Below are 25041 nucleotides of genomic sequence, written 5' to 3'. Positions count from 1 at the left end.
AACACTCTGTGTCACATAAGAACATAAGAGAAGCCAAATTGGATCAGGCCAGTGGCCCATTCAGTTCAACACTCGGTGTCACATAAGAACATAAGAGAAGCCCTGTTGGATCAGTCCAATGGCCCATCCAGTCCAACACTCTGTGTCACATAAGAACATAAGAGAAGCCCTGTTGGATCAGGCCAGTGGCCCATCCAGTCCAACACTCTGTGTCACATAAAAACATAAGAGAAGCCATGTTGGATCAGGCCAGTGGCCCATCCAGTCCAACACTCTGTGTCACATAAGAACATAAGAGAAGCCCTGTTGGATCAGTCCAATGGCCCATCCAGTCCAACACTCTGTGTCACATAAGAACATAAGAGAAGCCCTGTTGGATCAGGCCAATGGCCCATCCAGTCCAACACTCTGTGTCACATAAAAACATAAGAGAAGCCATGTTGGATCAGGCCAGTGGCCCATCCAGTCCAGCACTCTGTGTCACATAAGAACATAAGAGAAGCCATGTTGGATCAGGCCAGTGGCCCATCCAGTCAAACACTTTGTGTCATGCAGTGGCCAAAAAACCCAGGTGACATCAGGAGGTCCACCAGTGGGGCCAGAACTACTAGAAGCGTTCCAACTGTGCCCCCCCAAGCACCCAGAATGCAGAGCATCGCTGCCCCAGACAGAGTGTTCCAACAATACGCTGTGGCTAATAGCCACTCATGGACCTCTGCTCCAGAGGTTTATTCAATCCCCTCTTGAAGCTGTGTACACTTGTAGCTGCCGCCACCTCCTGTGGCAGTGAATTCCACGTGTTAATCACCCTTTGGGTGAAGAAGGACTTCCTTTCATCAGTTCTAACCCAACTGCTCAACAATTTCATTGAATGTCTGTGCATTCTCGTATTGTGAGAAAGGGAGAAAAGTACTTCTTTTAGACGGGGGGGCTAACTCACACTTTCTGTTTGGAAAGTGTCTTGGGCAGATAGATTCTCGTAGTGAAATATACATCTCTCTTAGCCTCTTCTGAGCACTTGGCGGACGCGACTGATGGTCGGGCATCCTGCGATCAGCTCTGCTTCTGAAGAGAGTCTGTTAGATGCTGGCAGGGAAGAGAGGCTTTGTGAAGGTGGTTTCTCTGGCTGCCATCTCTTCCGGGGAAGGCAAAAACCCGTCCAAGCTGCTTAGGGTTGCACCCAGTAATGAATTCCGAAGATGCCCTCCCTTAGCAAGCGTGCTGGTCCCTAAATGAATAGCCATTAAACTCTTTCAATGTGTCTTAAACACAAGTTTTCCTTGGCAGGCTCTGAAAGTGTTTCTCGCATTCTAGTGTGAGGCTGTTCATCCCATTTGACATCACTGAGATTTGAAATTTCAGTAGTTGTGCCTAAGAGTCAGCATCGGAAGAGGCCCGGGCCAAAAACGGCCTCCCAAAGAAGGCCACCTGGCTCCATTTTCCAGCCTAGCAGCAAATGAGGCAAAGAGAAAGGAAAGGGGCATCCCACAACAGGATTCATTGCTCTGGACTGCATAGCAAGATGTTAGCAACCAGTTTCCCTGGCCATGGGTGAGTTTTGACAAATTGCTGCCCCACCCCGCACTCATTTGTGTGGCTGTTCGGGAAATCTGATTGCTGCTTAGTAGACTAGATGACTGAGCAACTGAACGTTGCAGAACAGCTGTTCTGACAATTGAGAAAAATGTATGATGATGGTTCGGAGGCATGCCGTGTGAACTTGTGTTCACTGAGCTTGCGCCTCTTAATCAGGACTGGATCTACATGTTTTTTAAGGGGGGGCAAATTTAACAAATGATGCCCCCTTATGGGCCATTCCATCTGATGGTGACATGATAGAGGTTTACAAGATTCTGCATGGGATGGAGAAAGTAGAGAAAGAAGGACTTTTCTCCCTTTCTCACAATACAAGAATTCGTGGGCATTCAATGAAATTGCTGAGCAGTCGGGTTAAAACGGATAAAAGGAAGTACTTCTTCACCCAAAGGGTGATTAACATGTGGAATCCACTGCCACAGGAGGTGGTGGCGGCCACAAGCATAGCCACCTTCAAGAGGGGTTTAGATAAAAATATGGAGCAGAGGTCCATCAGTGGCTATTAGCCACAGTGTGTGTGTGTATTTTTTTTTGGACACTGTGTGACACAGAGTGTTGGACTGGATGGGCCGTTGGCCTGTTCCAACATGGCTTCTCTTGTGTTCTTATGTGACACAGAGTGTTGGAATGGATGGGCCATTGGCCTGATCCAACATGGCTTCTCTGATGTTCTTATGTGACACAGAGTGTTGGACTGGATGGGCCATTGGCCTGATCCAACATGGCTTCTCTTATGTGACACAGAGTGGTGGACTGGATGGGCCACTGGCCTGATCCAACAGGGCTTCTCTTCTGTTCTTATGTGACACAGAGTGTTGGACTGGATGAGCTATTGGCCTGATCCAACATGGCTTCTCTTATGTTCTTATGTGACACAGAGTGTTGGACTGGATGGGCCACTGGCCTGATCCAACAGGGCTTCTCTTCTGTTCTTATGTGACACAGAGTGGTGGACTGGATGGGCCACTGGCCTGATCCAACATGGCTTCTCTTATGTGACACAGAGTGGTGGACTGGATGGGCCACTGGCCTGATCCAACATGGCTTCTCTTATGTGACACAGAGTGTTGGACTGGATGGGCCACTGGCCTGATCCAACATGGCTTCTCTGATGTTCTTATGTGACACAGAGTGGTGGACTGGATGGGCCACTGGCCTGATCCAACATGGCTTCTCTTATGTGACACAGAGTGGTGGACTGGATGGGCCACTGGCCTGATCCAACATGGCTTCTCTTATGTGACACAGAGTGTTGGACTGGATGGGCCACTGGCCTGATCCAACATGGCTTCTCTGATGTTCTTATGTGACACAGAGTGTTGGACTGGATGGGCCACTGGCCTGATCCAACATGGCTTCTTTTATGTTCTTATGGTCCCATAGAATACAATGGACTCCATACCTAATTTGGCGCCCCCCTCCATCGGCGCCCAGGGCAAGCACCCCCTCTGCCTCCCCCTAGATCTGGCCCTGCTCTTTATGTGACATACCTTCCATCCTGTTACTTGACATTCTTGCCCAAAGAAATCTCCATCCAGCTATGCGTATAGGCATGTTCCCATCCCCATGTTCTTCTTGTCATGTGGGCAATTTCTGGCGGACCATAGGAAGCGTCCTGTGAACGTCCGTGTGAAGATCCCCTAAGATATCATTGAGAAACCGGAGAAACTTTTTACTAGATGAAACTGATGTTTTTCAGTGTCCGTTGTTCCTGTTGTGGCGACATAGCAATTTGCCTCCTGATTTAGTAACTGAAACTGGGTAAGCACAGCCAACAAGAGAGGGCAGAGCTGGTAAGCGGGCAGACGGAGTGAGCTTGCCCTAAGCTAGAACTAGTGTAGGCATTGTTCCAGCTCCCACAGGCCTCTTAAAAAACAAAAAACAGCCGCAATAAGAGGATTCGAGTCAGATATCCTCAAGTGCTCAGTATTTGCTGCAATGAGGCCAAAGGACAGAATAGCATCTTACGAAGCACTAACTGTTCTAATTTGTGCTGATAATTGTCATGCACTGATCAATAACTTTTTGCTGCATGTCTACCTTGTCACCAGTTTTTTTGTGTGTGTCCATGCTTCCTTGTTTGTGTCACTCTCCTCTCAGTTTATCAGTTGTGTGTTCCACTTCCGAGTCTGTCTCTCTCTCATCTGCAGCATCCCCCTGTTGTTTTTCTCTTTTTGTTTGTGTTACCCCATTTGCATCTTTGCTGCTCATCCTTGAGAGAAGAGACCTGGTGGCCCAGCCTGCATGTAGCTCTTTCTTCCTCTTGTGCTGGCATGTGATGGTGGCACTGTTGTGTTCTCTTCCTTTCCCTTTTTACTAACAGACGCAGACCAAACTGGAGCATGCCCGCATTAAGGAGCTTGAACAGAGCCTGCTCTTTGAAAAGACCAAAGCTGACAAACTCCAGAGGGAGTTAGAAGACACTAGGGTAATGGATTTTGCTGTTTAAATGAACAAGACCTGTATTTTTGGGGATGGGAGACGGTTCCTGATGGCTGGAGCCAAGTTGTGCAGGGGAAGAGAGCTGTGGGATCCCGCCTTCTGCTACCATGAAGCTGTTAAAACAAAAAGTTGTAGCGATATTGGGCCCGATTAAACTGCTCGGTCATTTTAGCCTTTTTTAAAAAAACATACGATAAGTTTATTTTAGAAATCCCAAGTTATACAGAACTTTGTTGGGTGAAGTTATATGAAGTAAATTAATTCCATATATAACAAAATTCTACTATGCATAAAGTACTGTGGTATATATAACATTGTAGAACATCTTTTTTAGCATTTAAGATAACATCCAGTTCGCCCGTCAATCAATCAATAGATAAATAAATAAATATTAAGGATAAATTAACTGGTAATTGGGCTAGAATTTTCGACTCTTAAGCTAAGAATAATGCCTTGCTCCATCCCAAGCCAAACAAAAGGGAATATTTAAATAAAAAGAGAAAGAGGGGGGCATATCATGTTAGAAAGAATTATAGTGAGAGAAACCGAAGGTAAGTTGTGTCAATCGGTAAGATGTTTTTAGATTCAATATAGTCCAGAAATGGAAGCCATTTTTCTTCAAAAGATGTGACCTTGGGGTAAATGTCGGGCAAGGAAAATTGTGCCGTGATTTTTTCCCATTATTTTAGCCTTTTGACTTAAATTAGTTCGTTGTCTTCAACAGAGTCCAGGTAAGGTGCTCGGAGTAAGAAAAAGCAGAGTGGGGAATAATCTAAAACTCATCTGAAGAAACCAGGAGCATCCTAAATCTGCATGAGAGCATTCATTGGATAATTGAGGGCTTTCCCTTGCTTGATTTATTCATTGCTTTTTCAGCTGACTTTAGAATAATGGCTTGTTGAAAAATTGTGCTGCTGTTCAAGTTGGTGGCGGTTCTGTTAGTCATCATAAGGAAAGACTTCAGTAATCGCTGGGTAGTTAAGTACTTCTGCGGCTGCTTTGGGGAGTTTTATTGAGGCTCCCATGAGCTTCTGCCACCGCTGGCTTTGCTAAAAGCATATTTATCTAGTTCTCAGTCAGTCAGTGCTCATGCACAGTTCGCTGCTTGGCCTTGTTCAGTAGCATCACATGACTGCAGCAACAGAAGTCCTGCCAGGGTTCTAGCAAACCAGTCCACAAACAAACATACTTTCCCCTTGACGTCAGCATAGATGAAGCAGCTATTGGGTCCACAGTACTTCGATCTAGATTAATTTCAGGCATTCCAGAGTATGCAAAAAATTCTTCTCCCCATGCAGTCACCCCAGCAAGCATCTTTTGTCTTCATAGAACCATAGAGTTGGAAGGGACCTCCAGGGTCATCTAGTCCAACCCCCTGCACAATGCAGGAAACTCACAAATGCCTCCCCCTACATTCACAGGATCTTCATTGCTGTCAGATGGCCATCTAGCCTCTGTTGAAAAACCTCCAAGGAAGGAGAGCTTACCACCTCCCGAGGAAGCCTGTTCCACTGAGGAACCGCTCTAACAGGAAGTTCTTCCTAATAGAATCCTAGAATTGGAAGGAACCTCCAGGGTCATCTAGTCCAACCCCTTGCACAATGCAGGAAACGCACAGATATCTCCCCCTAAATTCACAGAATCTTCATTGCTGTCAGAGGACCATCTAGCCTCTGTTTAGAAAACTCCACGGAAGGAGAGCCCACCACTTCCCAAGGAGGAAGCCTGTTCCACTGAGGAACCACTCTAATGGTCAGGCAGTTCATAGAATCACAGAGTTGGAAGGGACCTCCAGGGTCATCTAATCCAACCCCCTGCACAATGCAGGAAACTCACAAACACTGCCCCCTAAATTCACAGGATCCTCATTGCTGTCAGATGGCCATCTAGCCTCTGTTGAAAAACCTCCAAGGAAGGAGAGCCCACCACCTCCCGAGGAGGAAGCGTGTTCCACCGAGGAACTCCTCTAACGGTCAGGAAGTTCTTCCTAATGTTGAGCCAGAAACTCTTTTGATTTAATTTCAGCCCATTGGTTCTGGTCCTACCTTCTGGGGCCACAGAAAACAATTCTGCACCATCCTCTATAGGACAGCCCTTCAAGGACTTGAAGATGGTGATCTTCCTTTTTAGGCACAATACAATTTGCCATAATAGTTTGCTTTGGAAGAGAGCTGTTTAATTTTGAGTAAGTGTGAACTGGTCTAATGCCCAGGCTCTGCCATAAGAAATGTCAAAGTGTTGACATCTCTCGTGAAATGCAGGTGATCCAGTCAGCTTTCTTTTGCATTACATAGCATCCTTGATTAAAACTGATCCTTGCAAATGGAGACGTGTCGGTGCCTGAGTACAGGCACATGTTGCGTATTAAGAGTCTCACATGAGGAGGAAAAATTCAAAAGGGTAAGGAGAGAAAACGTATGTATGGGTGAGGTTTAGACAGTTGTTTAAGCTACAGGGACTAAAAAAAATCTTTGTTTTAGGTAGGGTTTCATGAGGAAGGGAACACTTACTTTCATTCTGGGATTTTTGTAGCACCATTCTCAGGAACCACGTGTGATGTCCTGGCTGTGGCAAAATCGCTTTCTACTTATCTTTCGTGATGAGGACAAGGGAAAGAGTTGTACTCCTGTGGATTCAAAGAAATTAGAGCCAGTTTGGTACAGTGGTTAAGTGCGCGGGCTCTTATCTGGGAGAACCGGGTTTGATTCCCCACTCCTCCACTTACAACTGCTGGAATGGCCTTGGGTTAGCCATAGCTCTTGCAGAGTTCTCCTTGGAAGGGCAGCTGCTGTGAGAGCCCTTTCAGCCCCACCCACCTCACAGGCTGTCTGTTGTGGAGGGAGAAGATATAGGAGATTGTAAGCCACTCTGAGTCTTTGATTCGGAGGGAAGGGCGGGGTATAAATCTGCAGTCTTCTTCTTCTTTTCCTTCTTCGTTTTCTTAGCATGAAATGGAGTAACATTCCCTGATCTCAGTTGCAGTCTCAAAGCCAGGAGCCAAATTCCAGTGTGGAATTAGAATTAAGCATCTGCACAGCAGTCAGGTGTTTTTTAATCCCCTCCCCCTCACTGAAGTGACCTTCATGAGGACTTTTATGTATTAACATTGAGGAAATCGTCTGCTTAACATCTGGGTTCTCGATAAATGACTACCAGTTATTCTCTGGAGGGTGTTAGGTTCTGCTTGGATTAGAGAGGTGGCCTTCTGGTAGCATTTGTCATTTATTTGAGCTGCTACTGTTCACAAATCACCTCTGGCCTGGATCGTAGAACCATAGAAAGCTACAAAAATGCTTCTACGTTTTACACCATACTGGTTCAGGCAGCTGCTATAGTGGGTTGGAATTAAAAGCATCACCAATATAATTGTTTCACAGATGTCTTAAGAGGCCAACAGTACACCTTACATTTTTGTTTAGTGTTCAGCTAAGAATGTTTTCTATATGTTCCTAAAACTGTAAAGCAAGATGGCAGTTTCTTGAAGGCAAAAGCAGCTCAGGAACATACGAAGGCTCTGGTCTCCCTCCAAGCTCAGTCAACACAGTCTGCCGTTGCTTTGAAAATATTGAGTCTATCTATGCTGTAAAACATAAAAGGCTATACTCCGTAGATGAAGTGTGTAGAAAGCAGCCATCTTCAACTATTCCCACTTGTCAGTGTTCCTTTAGAAAAAGAACAGTGTTTTGTGTCCAGAGGCACCTTTTAAGACCAACAAAGTTTAATTCTGGGCATAAGCATCCTTGAATTCAGTAGGAGCTCACAGGAGCACAGCTCCTGAACCTTTCTGGTGGTTCCCTCTCTTCCTCCCCCACCTACCTTGTCCATTGAATAGCAGGTGCAGCTGCATAACAATCCTTGGATTAGGAGAGCAGGCAGCCAGCCAGCCACCAGGGGTTTTGCCACGCCCCCAGCAGCCCTCGTTAACCCCTGGAGAAGCCCACGTCACCCTTTCTCCACTTCTGATGTGATTTTGCTGGCCTTTTGGTGGGAGGTGGGGTGGAGCCAAGGAGAGCCCCAGGTGAGCGAGGCCTGCTTGGGCTGGCTGGATCTCTAGCCAGCCCAAGCAGGCCTCACTCACCCGGGGCTCTCCTTTCTTGCGTCGGGTTGCTTTTGGCTGGTGGGGGGAGTGGCATATGCTAATGAGTTAAGCTAATGAGCTCCAGCACCTATTTTTCTACAAAATGACCCCTGGATGTAAGCTTTTGTGTGCATGCACATGTCCAGAATTAAACGTTGTTGGTCTTCAAGGTGCCTACTGGACTCCAACTTCATTCTGTTGCTTCAGACCAACATGGCTACTTGCCTGAATTTTTTAAAGTGGCTCTTAGAGGTGCTCTGCTATACTCTGACAACACGTGCAGGCTGCTGTCTTAAGCTTATCGCTTAACAACCTGTTTGTCTCCTCACTAGCTTGAGCCAAATAACTTCATTTCAGCTGGCGCTAAAAGTTAATTTGGTATACATGTAAGGACCGTGGCTTCATTTAAAAACAAAGGCTTCTTTTTAATTAAATGAAGGTTATTAAGCGGTTCCAGATGCTTGTTCAGTCGCTTTGAATCTAGCCGTTAGTGTGTTCCGTTAGTAGTCTCAGCAAGGGTAGAACTTTAGCCTTAGATTACCAGTGTCAGCTTCCAGAAGCCTGCTGTTGAAGAACGTGGGAAAACTTGGATTGCTGCATCTGCAGTGGTGTCCAATCTGTCCCTCCAAACTTTTCTAAGCACAATATGTTATTACATTGATATTTCCTTCTTCTTTTTTTTTGTAAATGCTGTTGATCCCAGGTGGCCACTGTATCTGAAAAATCTCGTATCATGGAACTGGAAAGAGACCTGGTACTGAAAGCGCAAGAAGTCAGGGAGTTGCAAGCCAAATTGGAGTCCTGCAGTAGTGTGGACACGTCTCTCTCCCTGTTGCAAGAAATCAGCGCTCTGCAAGAAAAGATGGCATTGCTAAGCAAAGCACATGAAAATGAGATGAAGACACTGAAGGAACAGCTGGGGACCAGCGAAGAATCTTATCGGAAGGAAATCAAAACCTTGCTGGCATCCAACGAGAAAATGGCCAAGGAGGGTGAGTCACTGAGAGCAAAGCTGGATGCTGTCAACAAGGAGAACTTGGAGGCGATCGAACAGTGGAAAGCCAAGCTACAGTCTGCTACAGCTTCGCACCAGCAAGCAGTGGAAGAGCTGAAGACCTCGTTCAGCAAAGGGGCTGGGGCCCAGATGGCTGAGTTTGCAGAACTCAAGACCCAGGTCGAGAAGATGAGAGTGGAGCATCAGAACGAAACATCGAACCTGAAAATGAAACAAGAAAACGAGAGATCCCATCACCAGAAGGAGGTAGAAGCTCTGAAACAGAAGTTGCTGGGAGTTGTGGAGGAGAAGGAGAGAAGCTTAGAAACCTTGAAGACCAAACTGGAGAGTGCAGAAGATCAACATCTGGTGGAAATGGAAGATACTCTAAACAAGCTGCAGGAAGCTGAAATAAAGGTAAAAGAGCTTGAGGGCCTCCAGGCCAAGTGGAATGAACAAGCCCAGACTATCGATGAATTCAAAGCAAAGGTGAAAACTGCTGAAGCAGAGCTCTTGGAACTTGATGCCCTTCGGAAGGCCAGTTCAGAAGGTAAACTGGAGCTGGAGAAACTTAGGAAGGAGCTCGAGGCAACTGAGAAAAAGATTCAGAATTTAGAGAATAAAAGGAATAATGAAAGTAGCCAGGTTTGTACTGACATTCATCCATTAATTTACTTTTTTTTCCATCTTTTAACTTTAATTTGAGATGCTGTTGAGGCGCTTTATTCCTACAAGAAAAGGCATTATGAAATAGTACGTTTGCATCATTTGATGAGATTTTGACAAGCATACATGCAAAATATGAATCGTATTCCCAGATCATCCGGGTGATTATTTAGATCTGTATGTCGACCTCATAAGAACATAAGAAGAGCCTTGCTGGATCAGCCCAGAAGTCCCATCGTGTCTAACATCCTGTCTTTTACAATGGCCAGCCTGTTGCCGTGGAAAGTTAACAAGGCATAGAGACCGAGGCCTTCCCCTGATGTTGCCTCCTGGCACTGGGAACTCAGAGGTGTTAACTGCCTGGGAATGTAGAGGTTCCCTTTAGTCCCCGCGGCTAGTAGCCACTGATAGACCTCTCCTCTGTGAATCTGTCTAATCCCTTTTTGAAGCCATGTATGCTCCTGGCTACAAGGCTCTCAAGGAGCACTCGCTGTATTCTCTTCTGTGAAGCTCATACCTTGCCACAATTTTTATTAGTCTTTAAGGTGCTGCCGGACTCTTGCTGCTTCCACTGGCAGTTTTTCCAAGTGGAGAAATGCTGGCAGGCAAGGCTTTTTTTTAAAACAGGAACTCCTTTGCATATTAGGCCACACCCCTCTGATGCAGCCAATCCTCCAAGAGCGTACAAGGCCTACTGTTAAGCTCTTGGAGGATTGGCTATATCAGAGGGGTGTGGCCTAATATGCAAAAGAATTCCTGCTACAAAAAAAGCCCTGCTGGCAGGGTTGCCAAAAGCCTGGAGAAAAAGAATCCTGTCTCTTCTATAGAAGGTCTAAAATAAAATAAAATGTGTACAATTCTGGTCACCGCACCTCAAAAGGGATATTATAGCATTGGAGAAAGTGCAGAAAAGGGCAACTAGAATGATTAAAGGGCTGGAACACTTTCCCTGTGAAGAAAGGTTAAAACGCTTGGGGCTCTTTAGCTTGGAGAAACGTCGACTGCGGGGTGACATGATAGAGGTTTACAAGATTATGCATGGGATGGAGAAGGTAGAGAAAGAAGACCTTTTCTCCCTTTCTCACAATACAAGAACTCGTGGGCATTCAATGAAATTGCTGAGCAGTTGAGTTAGAACGGATAAAAGGAAGTCCTTCTTCACCCAAAGGGTGATTACAGTGTGGAATTCACTGCCACAGGAGGTGGTGGCGACTACGAGCGTAGCCAGCTTCAAGAGGGGATTGGATAAAAATATGGAGCAGAGGTCCGTCAGTGGCTATTAGCCACAGCATATTGTTGGAACTGTCTGGGGCAATGGTGCTCTGTATTCTTGGTGCTGGGGGAGAGGTGCAGAGTGGAAGGACTTCTAGCCCCACTTGTGAACCTGCTTATGGCACTTGGGGTGGGTGGGTTTGGCCACTGCGTGATACAGTGTTGGACTGGATGGGCCACTGGCCTGATCCAACATGACTTCTCTTATGTTCTTATGAAAAACCTTTTGGTTTCCCCTCCTCCAAAATTAATGTTATGTTTTAAAACTTTGGGTCAAGAGTCACTAATTTCGGTTCCACAAGAGCTATTTTCAGCTGTAGGTCTTGCATTGCTCTTGTCTCACTGATGGAACCCACGAAAAGTGAGACCTCCTTACAGCTGCAGACAAGAGAATTATTTTGTTCATTTGGACAAAGAAGTGAGGCCTGGTTTTGTAGAAATCTGAGAGAGAGCAGCAAACTACCAACCCTTAATTCAGATGCCTACAGATAGTTTCTCCTTCTAGAATCTGGCAAGCGCACTGGCGTTTATAGTGAAAGGCGAGCATGAGTAAGTGCTGTAGTTTTATACTGAATGGGATTTGTATGCCTCTTTACCAGATCTCCTCACGTGGTGCATGCATACTAGATTTTTGTATGCCTCTCTTGAAGTTACTTCCTAAGTGATCTTTAAACCCCTTGGAATTGGAGATCTTCCAAAACTGAACCTGATCTAAATCTTCTATAACTCTTAGATTATTCCTTAATGGTGCACTTAAGCACAGTTGCCGTGGATGCCACTGTGCCTACCACTTGGTAAACAAAGCATTTGTGTGATCCAAAGAACGATTAGTGCTTATCCTAACCGCTGAGAGCCAGTTTGGTGTAGTGGTTAAGTGCGCGGACTCTTATCTGGGAGAACCGGGTTTGATTCCCCACTCTTCCACTTCCACCTGCTGGAATGGCCTTGGGTCAGCCATTACTCTCACATAGCTGTCCTTGAAAGGGCAGCTTTTGGGAGAGCTCTCTCAGCCCCACCCACCTCACAGGGTGTCTGTTGTGGGGGGAGAAGATATAGGAGATTGTAAGCCGCTCTGAGTCTCTGATTCAGAGAGAAGGGCGGGGTATAAATCTGCAGTCATCTTCTTCTTCTGAAAGGGAGCTCCCTTGAATTCCTTGGAGCCTGCTTCTTAATAACAATGAGGATTGCAGGCTAAAACTAGACTTCCCAGATTCCACAATCCTGTATATGTTCCTGAGGCACCAATAACGCTATGAACAAAACTTCAGAGGTTTCTTTAACATACCATTTCCTTTCAGTTTATGGATGTTTTGTTTATTTCCATCCCATATTTTCACTTTTTTTGTTTTGTTTTGTTTTTAATTTGCCAGTTAAAGGACCATTTTTTTTTTTTTGTTTTCCTTTTGTAACTTTATTTTTCAACCACCCGATCATCCTTGTTAGGCTGTTGATCTGATCAAGGAACTGGAAGGGAAAGAGCAAAAGCTTCTTGAGCTTGAGAATAACTTGGGTGCAGTAAATCAACTTAAAGACTCTTTGGAAAAGGAGCTTCTGGAGCTGGTAAGTCACAACTGGCCGTGGTAGCACACTCTGAGCACTGCTTGGTGGACTTTTAGAGGAGAAATTATTGGCCATTTCATATGATGCAGTCATTCTTGCCTGGGCAATCTTGAGTCCAGTAAATTGGACAAATAACAGAATGTTTTTTAAGTTGGAATGTTTGTCCCCATTGCAGATCTTGAGCGTTGGACTGGGTGCTTTTGTCACTTGATCAGGGCTTTTTTGGTAGAAAAAGCCTAGCAGTGACTCATTTGCATATTAGGCCACACCCCCTGACGCCAAGCCAGCTGGAACTGCGTTCCTGTGCCTTCCTGCTAAAAAAAAAAAAAGCCCGGCACTTGATCATTCTGGGCAGGAATTCATGCCTTTCTTATGCATTCATTGACTGCGATTTGAATATTCCCTCCTGTTTTGTTGCAAGGACTTGGTGTTTTCTGAGCATTTGAAGCATCCCATCCTGAGAATCCACAGAACGGGCTCATCAGAACTGCTCTGTTAAACAGACATTAAGCACTGGCATAACTGAAGTAAAATTTTAAAACTAAATTGCAATTAAAAAAAAAATTAAGTAGCACAGTTTCATTCTGTCGACAAAACAGGCTTTAAATACCTCCAGCTGCCTTGGTCACATAGACCCCACAGTATTCAGGCATCCTTTATACATGGCATGGCTGAGATGTAACAGATTTGGAAACATCAAGATGTCTTGCCTCGATGAGTTTTGCAATTGTATCATTCTCTCCTGGGCTGCATTTCTACCTCTTAATGTGCCAAAAAGCACTGGGGAGAGAGCTAGGCAAGACTCCATGGCCACCTTTCTGAGCCAGCCAACGTTCTGGGTTTGTTTTGGTTTTTAAAGACTCTGGACCCAAGTGTGGCAGACGTGGGGATTTTTTACTGGGGCCTAAAACTCCACAGAGGCCTGAGCTGAGCTGCAAAGCCGTATTGTGTATTTTCTGAAATTACTGAAATAAAATAAGTGATTTCCTTTCCTGACTCATGAGAAAGGTCTGGAGGAGAGGAGCTCTATGTTGAAAGTTTGTTTGTGAACAAGAGAAATTATCCTTAAGATGAGAGAATCTCTGTTGGCTTTGACACCAGCAACTCCTCTCTCAGTTACACAGAAAGTTTCATCGCTGTTTGGTTCAAGGGATTTGAAAACCTTTTCAACAAGGGCAGAGTTGTTGTTTCAGTGTGCCTAACCAGAAGATTTCTCCCGTGATCTACGGGCAGTCTTAGTTGGGTTCTTAATTTTCAGATCGTTGCTGATGCGCATATTTGATGAGTCAGAAAAGGAGCAGTCTCTTTTTACCTGGCTTAACCTGAGGTGTTCTATGCTGTATTGAAAAAAGTGGGTCTGGAAAACTATCAGTGCTAGTTTCAGTGTGATAGTTGCCACCCTAACAGGTTATGCCTGATGGTTCAACATGCCTGTTTTTCTTCTGTCCTCCTAGAAAGGAAAATTTACTAAGGCTGCAGATGAAGCTGAAAATGTACAAAAATCTATGCAAGGTAAATGTCCTTAATCAGTTTTCATAATGTGGAAAGGGGTGGTTTCTTTGTTGGTTTGTTTTTGCAACTTCCTTTGCAGAGTTCATAGGTTTCTGTATCTGTCTGGCAAGGGGGTGGTGGGGGGACAGCACTGGAGACCTTTCTTTAAATGCTTTACTGCATATAAAGAAACTCTTAATGGTTTGGGACCCTCTTACCTACGGAAACGCCTCTCCCACTATAAGACCTGCACACCTTCAGTCCATCCTCACAGGGCCTCTTGCAGGTGCTCAGCCCCAGGATGGTTCAGTTAGCTGTTATCAAGGGAAGGGCCTTTTCAGTGATGGCCCCTTACCCTGTGCAATGAACACATAACACCTGCGCCTGACAGGACTGCTTAGTATCTGGAGGACTTCCAAAGCCAAACCCTTCAGGTTAGCCTTTGGCGGTTAACCAAATGTTCTGGACTGGTTTGATAGTATGGTGCTGAATCATGTATCTTAATATTTTGTACTGATTTTTGTTAGCTTCCAACTTAATTTATTATTGTGTTGTTTAAATGCTGTACGTCACTGCCAGGCCCTCTGGGTGAGCGGTGACTAAAAAAATCTAATAAACTACTCTTTTAGAAAAGCAGAAATGATCTCCAGCTTTGCCATTTCATTCCTTTAGAAACTGTTGAAAAGCTAAACCAAAAAGAACATCAATTTGCACTCATGTCGTCTGAACTAGATCAACTACGGACTTCCTTGACAAGTAAGGGATTGACTAGGTCATAATATTACCTTGTATATGTTTTTTCCTATATTTGTGGGTTCTTCATAAAAAAATTATAATTTGTTACATGTGAAATCCAGCTAAAATGAATTGAAGCTTTTGAAAATGACTTGTCAGTTCCAGACTCTTCAATATGTATAATCCCCTGCACACACACTGTCCCAGAGCAAGGGTGATTGCTACAGAGTCATGCCTAGTTTCTCCACTCCTTCAACCCCTCAGGCAGAACGTAGGGTTCTCTTGCAGAGGTGGTGGTGCATATCCTTTGTCGGTTAGCTCCCCTCCTCCGCTCCTAAAGGGAGGAGGATGTAAGAACATAAGAAGAGCCCTGCTGGATCAGACCAGTAGTCCTTCTAGCCCAGCATCCTGTCTCACACAGTGGCCAACCAGTTCCTCTGGACAGCCAACAATAGGGCATAAAGGGCAAGACCTTCATAAGAACATAAGAAGAGCCCTGCTGGATCAGTCCAGTGGTCTTTCTAGTCCAGCATCCTGTCTCACACAGTGGCCAACCAGTTCCTCTGGAAAGCCAACAACGGGGCATAAAGGGCAAGACCTTCATAAGAACATAAGAAGAGCCCTGCTGGGTCAGACCAGTGGTCCATCTAGTCCGGCATCCTGTCTCACACAGTGGCCAACCAGTTCCTCTGGAAAGCCAACAACAGGGCATAAAGGGCAAGACCTTCATAAGAACATAAGAAGAGCCCTGCTGGATCAGACCAGTGGTCCTTCCAGTCCAGCAGCCTGTCTCACACAGTGGCTAACCAGTTCCTCTGGACAGCCAGCAATAGGGCATAAAGGGCAAGACCTTCATAAGAAGAGCCCTGCTGGATCAGACCAGTAGTCCTTCTAGCCCAGCATCCTGTCTCACACAGTGGCCAACCAGTTCCTCTGGACAGCCAACAACAGGGCATAAAGGGCAAGACCTTCATGAGAACATAAGAAGAGCCCTGCTGGATCAGACCAGTGGTCCATCTAGTCCAGCATCCTGTCTCACACAGTGGCCAGCCACTTCCTCTGGACGGCCAACAACAGGACATAGAAACGAAGGCTTAGTGCCTCTGAATGTGGAGGTTCCCCTTAATCACCATGGCTAGTAGCCGGTGATAGAGAGATCCTCCATGAATCTGTCTAATTCGCTTGTAAAACTGTTTTATTCCTGTGACCATCATGACATCCTCTGGCAGAGAATTACACATTTGAATCGCACTCTGTCTAAAGTAGTATTTTCTTTTGTCCATCCTGAACCAACTGCAGAGCTTCCGGGTGCTGCTGAGTCCTAATATTTTGAGAGAGGGAGAAAAATTCCCCTTCGTCAACTCTCTCCACCCCATGCATCATTTTATAAACCTCTATTATGTGCCTCCTCAATAGTCTCTTTTCTAAACGGAAAAGTCCCAGACTTCTCAGCCTTTCCCTTACAGAGAAATTGCTCCTTCCTCTCCATGTTGTAGGAGGAGCTTCACCCAGGTTTAGTGCTGCCTCTACCAAGAAGAAGAAGCCACCAGGTGTACACTTTTTTTTTTGTTTTTTAGTCCATCTTGTGTGCAGCTTGGAGCTCCACTGCTGCCCACCACAGGAAAACCTTTCTATCGTAGTTCCATTGAGAGCATTTTATCTTATTGCCTCTGCGCGTGGTTTGGGAGCTGCACGGAAGCAGAGAGAAGGGCGCTCCAAAGAGTGACGAGAAGAGCACAAAAGATTTGTGGATGTTCTCTCCCCTCATTGGTGGATCTGTATAATATGGGATGTAAAAGGAAGATACAAATGATCCTAAGGGACCCTTCACATCTGGGCCATTTGCTATTTGAGATCTTACCATCAGGTAGACGATATAGAGTGTTGAAGGCTAGGACAAACAGATTTAAGGACAGTTTCTATCCAAGTGCTGTGGTTAGGCTAAATGCAGGGTTATGAAGGATTATCTGTTTTAGATATATTTAAATGGTTTAAATGGTTTTATGAATGTTTATCTGTTTTAGATGTATTTAAATGGTTTTAATGGTTTAAATGGTTTTAGATGTATTTAAATGGTTTTAATGGTTTAAATGGTTTTAGATGTATTTAAATGGTATGAATATGAATATGTGTGTTTGATGTGTTGGTATGTTTTGTGGAAGAGCACCTCATTTCGTTGCTCTCTTTTTGTTGAGAACAATGACAATAAGTCTGTCTGTCTGTCTGTCTGTCTGTCTGTCTGTCTGTCTGTCTATCTATCTATCTATCTATCTATCTATCTATCTATCTATCTATCTATCTATCTATCTATCTATCTATCTATCTATCTATCTATCTATCTATCTATCTATCTATCTATCTATCTATCTAATCCCTTGTGTGCTGTTCCTGATCTCACACTTTCCATGACACCATAACTTACCATTCCAAATACCCAAGTATAACTACTTTGAATAGAAGACAAGAACAGGAATTTTCCCCTCATCGCTTTCCTTTTTTCATGCTTGTGTAACTGATGCTTATTCTCTCCTGTGATTTTTTCCCCCCAAGGTATATGGTATTTTGTTTTGAATGTGCAATTTATTTCCTGAAATGAGCTGTTCTTTCGTTCTTGTTAAGCTCTGGAGAAGAAATTGAAAGAGAGGGAAGACAGAGAACAGCAGCTAATCGAGGCCAAATCCAAACTTGAAAATGATATTGCAGAAGTCATGAAATCGTCGGGAGATAGTTCTTCGCAGATGATGAAGATGAACGATGAACTGCGGCTAAAAGAAAAGTAATCCCTCTCCCTTGTGGAGGATTTATTTGTTTTATTTCATTAATTTATGCCTTGCCTTTCTCCAAAAGGGGGACCCAAAGCAGCTTACATTATTCTCCTCTCCTTCATTTTATCTTCACAGCAACCCTGTGAGTTGGTTAGGCTGTGAGTACATGTGACTGGCCCAAGGTCACCCAGCCAGCTTGCATGGCAGAGCTCGGATTTGAACTTGGGTATCCCATATCTCTAGACTGCCACTCTTACCCACTGCACCACACTGGTATCTCTTTGGCAGTTTCAGCTACCTTCGCTCTTTTGAGAGTCACATTTGGGGCTCTTCCCAGTTATTTCTTCTTTTAAACTGATTTCATATAGTCCTATATATGAAATCTATATAGCATAGATTCCATAAGCTCATGCCATTGGATTTGCTTTACTATACCTTTCAAAAGATTTCTTAGCCGTGTCATATGTTGTAGTCTTCACCAAAAGGATTGTGGTGGACTCTTTCGGCAGAGTTTGCAGGGGAAAGAGTTTTTTCCACATGCCTGCTTGGCTATTCTGTATATCCCCCAGAGAGCACTGCGTTCAGGGACGAAAAATCTACTGTCCATCCCTGGACCAAAAGAAGCCAGGTTGCGTATGACACGAACCAGGGCTTTCTCGGTGGCAGCACCAGAACTCTGGAACGCTCTCCCGGAGGCCATAAGGGCCCGGCGGGATCTGCCTACGTTCCGCAGGGCCTGCAAGACCGAATTGTTCCGACAGGCCTTCGATATCTAACTGAGAGAGAGCTGCCACTGGACATCATAGAGAGCACCATGTAGAGTACTGGTGGTCACCACCGGATTTTCAGAACCGCCTACATTGTATTGTATGAATACAGCACCATGAAATGGTTTTAAATAATTTAAATATGTAATTATGTTTTATATGTTTTATTGGTTTTAATGGTAGTAATGTAATGTGAGGTGCCCTGAGTCCGCTTGCAGAGAGGGCGGGATATAAGCTTGATGTAATAAATAATAATAATACTGAGCCTGGTGCATCTTAAAGCCAGTTTGGTGTAGTGGTGAAGTGTGCGGACTCTTATCTGGGAGAACCGGGTTTGATTCCCCACTCTTTCACTTGCAGCTGCTGGAATGACCTTGGGTCAGCCATAGCTCTTACAGAGCTGTCCTTGAAAGGGCAGCTTCTGTCAGAGCTCTCTCAGCCGCACCCACCTCACAGGGTTTGATTCCCCACTCCTCCACTTGCACCTGCTGGAATGGCCTTGGGTCAACCATAGCTCTGGCAGAGGTTGTCCTTGAAAGGGCAGCTGCTGTGAGAGCCCTCTCCAGCCCCACCCACCTCACAGGGTGTCTGTTGTGGGGGAGGAAGGTAAAGGAGTTTGTGAGCCGCTCTGAGACTCTTCGGAGTGGAGGGCGGGATATAAATCCAATATCTTCATCTACCTCACAGGGTGTCTGTTGTGGGGGAGGAAGGGAAAGGAGATTGTGAGCCGCTCTGAGACTCTTCGGAGTGGAGGGCGGGATATAAATCCAGTATCTTCATCTACCTCACAGGGTGTCTGTTGTGGGGGAGGAAGGGAAAGGAGATTGTGAGCCGCTCTGAGACTCTTCGGAGTGGAGGGCGGGATATAAATCCAGTATCTTCATCTACCTCACAGGGTGTCTGTTGTGGGGGAGGAAGGGAAAGGAGATTGTGAGCCGCTCTGAGACTCTTCGGAGTGGAGGGCGGGATATAAATCCAATATCTTCATCTACCTCACAGGGTGTCTGTTGTGGGGGAGGAAGGGAAAGGAGATTGTGAGCCGCTCTGAGACTCTTCGGAGTGGAGGGCGGGATATAAATCCAGTATCTTCATCTACCTCACAGGGTGTCTGTTGTGGGGGAGGAAGGTAAAGGAGATTGTGAGCCGCTCTGAGACTCTTTGGAGTGGAGGGTGGGATATAAATCCAATATCTTCTTAAAGCAAGTAAAGACCTCAGTGATGTGTTGCAGATTTAACATGCAGGAAGTTCCTGAATCAGTCCCTGGAATCTCTAGTTAAAGGAAGGTCGAGTAGTAATGTGTGTCTGTACCTGATACTTGGAAGAGTTGCTGCTGATCGCTGGAACCGGACTGGATGGAACAGTGGTTAAATTTATTTATTGATCTACCACAGGGGTGTTGAACTCATTTGTTATGACAGCCGGATCTGACATAAATGAGACCTTGTTGAGCCGGGCCATGTGTGTACCTATTGAAAATTAGGTAGCAGAAAGATATTTTTTAAAGGACACAGACAAACACAACTAAAGATTTTTTTTTTAAAGCCTTAAAATAAAACGTGCTCGAAACATTAGCACTTGTTGGTCTTAAAGGTGCTTTCTTTGTATTTCTCCCATGGGAATCCAGGGAACTGGGCAATGGAAGCTTTGGCTCTTTCCTTCCTTCCCCAGGGTACCAGGAGGAGGGGAGCCTCAGCCAATGGAAAAAAACAGAAGTTTTGCTCTGTCGCTCCTGTGCGATTAAGCAAGCCTTGCAAAGGAAGTTGAGATGCAGAAGAAAGCAAGAGAGAAGGAGAAGGAAGCAGACAAGAACCAGTTGTTCAGGGGCCTGATAGGAGCCCTCCAGGGGCCTGTTTTGGCTCCCATGCTGTATGTTTGACACCCCTGATCTAAAACTTTTATTAGCCATCTTTCTTCCTTAAAAAATTCAAGGTGGCTTACAACCATAGGCAAAACACATAGAATAACGTACCTTAACAACATAAAAAACAGAATTTTAAAACTACTACTCACGACTGCTGTTAAACTCAACCAAATGCAGTCCTAAATAAAGCCATCTTCATCTGCCTCCTAAAGATTGAAAGGGAGGGGGCCAGGCGCACCTGTGTGGGGAGATTGTAGGCTCTTTCTTGATTGGTGGGACAGTCAGGAGGGCCTGATCACAATTCCTAGGCAGGAGCATTAAGATGAGAGAAGACAATCCTTCAAATAACATGGTCCCTCTTCACTTCCCCCATTAGTAAAGTGGGAACCCAGGGAGAGGGCAGGATCCCTGTCCACTGGGATATGCAGATAACTATACCTATTTAGTTGGGTTTTTTTAACATCCCTGCAAACTGGCACAAGCTAAAGGCAGCACGATTTCGCAGCAGACAGCCACAACTTGCAGTTAAGCTGAAAGGAAAGCGAGTAGGCTGCTGGCTGCTTCCCTTCAGCATGTAGCCTAAAAGGGAAGATGATTTTCACTCGGAGTGTACCTCCTCAATCCAATTCTCTTATCTTTGTGTCCTCACAATATGCACTTTTCTTTGCACTTGCCATGCACTTTTCTTTGCAGGTCTGCGGTACAGGTTCTTTGTGCCTATGCTAGAATCCTTAGAACTGAAGGTGCTTGGATTTTGTGCGTGATAAATGTGTTCAGCAGTCATGCACCTTCTCTTGCCCAAGGAGCACACCATCTCTGTTTAAAGGAGCAGTTGGAATTGATCTTGGAGGACTCCTTTCCTCTGAGATCAATCCACCACCCCCGTTAGCTTTGCCCTGCAACACGTTAATGTGTAGGTGAGACCTAGCATTCTGCTGGTGCTAAGTAAATGTGCTGCAATTAGTGCATCGTTTAATTGAGGGCACTGTATAGAGATCTAATCCTCCTGTTTTATTGCCCCACTTCCAGCCAGCTATAGGTTGCTTTACGGAGTAATAAGCAAAAAGTCTGCCCTGTGCCCCAAGGGGCTTGCCATTTGAACTTAGAGAATGAGAAAGACAACAGAGGTGTCAAGCATCGATATTTCTCAATAATCAGTCTTTTGTTGTTAAATCAAAAGTTGCTTTATTGTACAAACTCTGAAGCTTTACCAAGGACAGAATCCTTGGAAGTAATGACGTATACATGATTACACAATTACTATATAGGATTACTTCAAAGGATAAAGCACAGGTCCATCAGTGGCTATTAGCCACAGTGTATGTGTGTATATAAAAATTTTTGCCACTGTGTGACACAGAGTGTTGGACTTGATGGGCCGTTGGCCTGATCCAACATGGCTTCTCTTATGTTCTTATGATAGTATACAGATACAGATTGAGTCACGGGTTCAATGGTTAGTACATAATATCTGTTTTATTACTAGGGAATTTAGGCTATTGAAAATATGAACATATGAAGCTGCCTTATACTGAATCAGACCCCTGGTCCATCAAAGTCAGTATTGTCTTCTCAGACTGGCAGCGGCTCTCCAGGGTCTCAAGCTGAGGATTTTCACACCTATTTGCCTGGACCCTTTTTTTGGAGATGCCAGGGATTGAACCTGGGACCTTCTGCTTCCCAAGCAGATGCTCTACCACTGAGCCACCATTCCTATTAACAACATCTCCCTTTCTCACACTTCTTCCAGACCTGATAAGAGCTGTCTGTGTGAATGTGGAGGAGAGGCACCTCACAGCCAGGCTGTGGCATAAACATCCTTAGGCTAGATGGATTTACTGCTTGCCCAAACGTTGTAAAAGGGAGGGGGGCAGTGGATACTAGCGGCCTGCTTTCTGTCTAAGAAACCATCATTGCACTTAGAAACTCTGAAGCTTTACCAAGGACAGAATCCTTGGAAGTAATAACGTATACATGATTACACAATTACTATATAGGATTACTTCAAAGGATAGTATACAGATGCAGTTTGAGTCACGTGTTCAAAGGTTAGTACATAATATCTATTTTATTACTAAGGAATTTAGGCTATTAAAACATCTCCCTTTCTCACACTTCTCTGGGACCAGATAAGAACTGTCTGTGTGAATCTGGGGGAGAGGCACCTCACAGCTTTACCAGCCAGGCTGCAGCGTAAACATCCTTGAGCTAAATGGATTTACTGCTTGCCCAATTGTCGTAAAAGGGAGGCGGGGGGGTGGATACTAGCGGCCTGCTTTCTGTCTAAGAAACTATCATTGCGCTTAGAAATATGCATGCTTGACAAGAGGGAGGGAAGAAAGGAGGAAAAGGTTAATGGGGAGGAGGATCCGCAAATGCAGTCATGCATCCTCTAAGTTCACTTTGACTAGAGCTGAGAAGTCAAGGCAAAAGCATTCCAAAAAGAGCTGCGTTTAGAAAGAAAGACTACTGAAAGAATTTCTTTGAAGTGCAGCCTTCCAGAGTTACAGCCGTGCATTTTGTGTTTTTAGACAGCAGGAGGAACTACACCTTCAGCTCACCAAGGCCAATGAAAGAGTTGCGCAGCTGCAGGAGAGCCTGGAGGAAGCCGCACGTAAAGCTGAAGAGAGGCAGCAAGACACACAGAAGAGCCATCAGGGCGAGCTGAAAAAGTTACAAGACAAATTAAGCAGCCTGGTAAGAACGACTGTGGGAAGGCCGGTTGGTTGCGTCGAGTGAAAATTGCCCGGAGTGGTTTTGGATTTTTATAAATGATTTTAATTGCACAAATTACGAACATGACGAATAAATGTGAAATTGCTTCGGGCGCAAAGACAAGAGCAGGCGTTAATACCTCCTTTGAATAAAAAGGATTGATATAGGGATGTTGCGGCCACTGCCTGATCAGGATACGATTAAAAAGCGGAGCCATAGAGCCACCTGTAAAACAAAGGAGCCAAACTTTTAAGGTGCCATTGCAGAGAGAAGCCAAACCTTTCCTGAACAGGATTTTTTTTCTACGTAAATACACACTAGAGTATTCTCCATTCAGGAGAGCATTCTCAGATTTTTATGGCCAACGTACAAAGCGGTGTGTGTGTGAAACCACTGTTCTAGTTCTGCATGCGGATGATTGCAGAACACGAATGACTGAGCAATGAAAAGTGTCCTAGTGTGGAAGCAGTGGCTTGAACACACATGAAGCTACCCTATACTGAATCAGACCAATGGTCTGTCAAGGTCAGTATTTTTTTTACTCAGACTGGCAGCGGCTCTCCAGGCTCAAGCTGAAGTCTTCCACGTCACCTACTACCTGATCCTTTAAATGGAGATGCCGGGGATTGAACCTGAAGAAGAAGAAGATTGTAGATTTAAAAGAACATAAGAGAAGCCATTTGGATCAGGCCAATGGCCTATCCTGTCCAACACTCTGTGTCACACAGTGGCCAATATATGTGCATGTGTACACACACACACACTGTGGCTAATAGCCACTGATGGACCTCTGCTCCATATTTTTATCTAACCCCCTCTTGAAGCTGACTATGCTTGTAGCCGCCACCACCTCCTGTGGCAGTGAATTCCACATGTTAAATCACCCTTTGGGTGAAAAAGTACCTTCTTTTATCCGTTCTAACCTGACTGCTCAGCAATTTCATCGAATGCCCCCCACGAGTTCTTGTATTGTGAGAAAGGGAGAAAAGGACTTCTTTCTCTACTTTCTCCATCCCATGCATAATCTTGTAAACCTCTATCATGTCACCCCACAGTTGACATTTCTCCAAGTTAAAGAGCCCCAAGCGTTTTAACCTTTCTTCCTAGGGAAAGTGTTCCAAACCTTTAATCATTCTAGTTGCCCTTTTCTGGACCTTTTCCAATGCTATAATATCCTTTTTGAAGTGTGGTGACCAGAATTGCACACAGTACTCCAAATGAGACCGCACCATCGATTTATACAGGGGCATTATGATACTGGCTGATTTGTTTTCAATTCCCTTCCTAATAATTCCCAGCATGGTGTTGGGCTTTTTTATTGCAATCTCACACTGTCTTGACATTTTCAGTGAGTTATCTACCACGACCCCAAGATCTCTCTCTTGGTCAGTCTGTGCCAGTTCACACCCCATCAACTTGTATTTGTAGCTGGGATTCTTGGCCCCAGTGTGAATTACTTTGCACTTGGCCACATTGAACCTCATCTGCCACGTTGACGCCCACTCACCCAGCCTCAACAGATCCCTTTGGAGTTCCTCACAATCCTCTCTGGTTCTCACCACCCTGAACAATTTAGTGTCATCTGCAAACTTGACCACTTCACTGCTTACTCTCAACTCCAAATAATTTATGAACAATTTAAAGAGCATGGGACCCAGTACTGAGCCCTGTGGCACTCCACTGCTTACCGTCCTCCACTGCGAAGACTGCCCATTTATACACACTCTCTGCTTCCTATTAATTAGCCAGTTTTTGATCCACAAGAGGACCTGTCCTTTTACTCCATGACTCTCGAGCTTACTTTGATGAGGAACTTTATCAAAAGCTTTCTGGAAGTCAAGGTAAACAATATCTATCGGGTCTCTTTTGTCCACATGTTTGTTCACCCCCTCAAAGAAATGTAACAGGTTAGTGAGGCAAGATCTTCCCTTACAGAACCCATGCTGAGTCTTCCTCAATAACTCGTGTTCATCAGTGTTCCTACTCATTCTGTCCTTGATAACGGTTTCTACCAATTTTCCCGGTATTGAAGTCAGACTGACTGGCCTGTAGTTTCCCGGATCTTCTCTGAAACCCTTTTAAAAGATGGGGGTGACAT

General features: G+C 44.9%; 1 protein-coding gene across 1 annotated transcript in view; it reads left to right on the top strand.

Annotated features, from left to right (window-relative positions):
* Positions 1-25041, top strand: part of CLIP1 (CAP-Gly domain containing linker protein 1) — a 137836-nt gene that overhangs the window by 62503 nt on the left and 50292 nt on the right. The window contains 7 exon segments of the mRNA XM_060249169.1: positions 3920-4024; positions 8820-9755; positions 12492-12608; positions 14063-14120; positions 14772-14855; positions 17454-17610; positions 22760-22925. Of these exon segments, the coding sequence (XP_060105152.1) occupies positions 3920-4024; positions 8820-9755; positions 12492-12608; positions 14063-14120; positions 14772-14855; positions 17454-17610; positions 22760-22925 (1623 nt within the window).

Source organism: Heteronotia binoei, chromosome 11 (assembly GCF_032191835.1).
Source record: "Heteronotia binoei isolate CCM8104 ecotype False Entrance Well chromosome 11, APGP_CSIRO_Hbin_v1, whole genome shotgun sequence".
Taxonomy (NCBI): domain Eukaryota; kingdom Metazoa; phylum Chordata; class Lepidosauria; order Squamata; family Gekkonidae; genus Heteronotia; species Heteronotia binoei.
The sequence above is the reverse complement of the archived record's forward strand: the minus strand, read 5'-3'. Positions and strand labels throughout refer to the sequence as shown.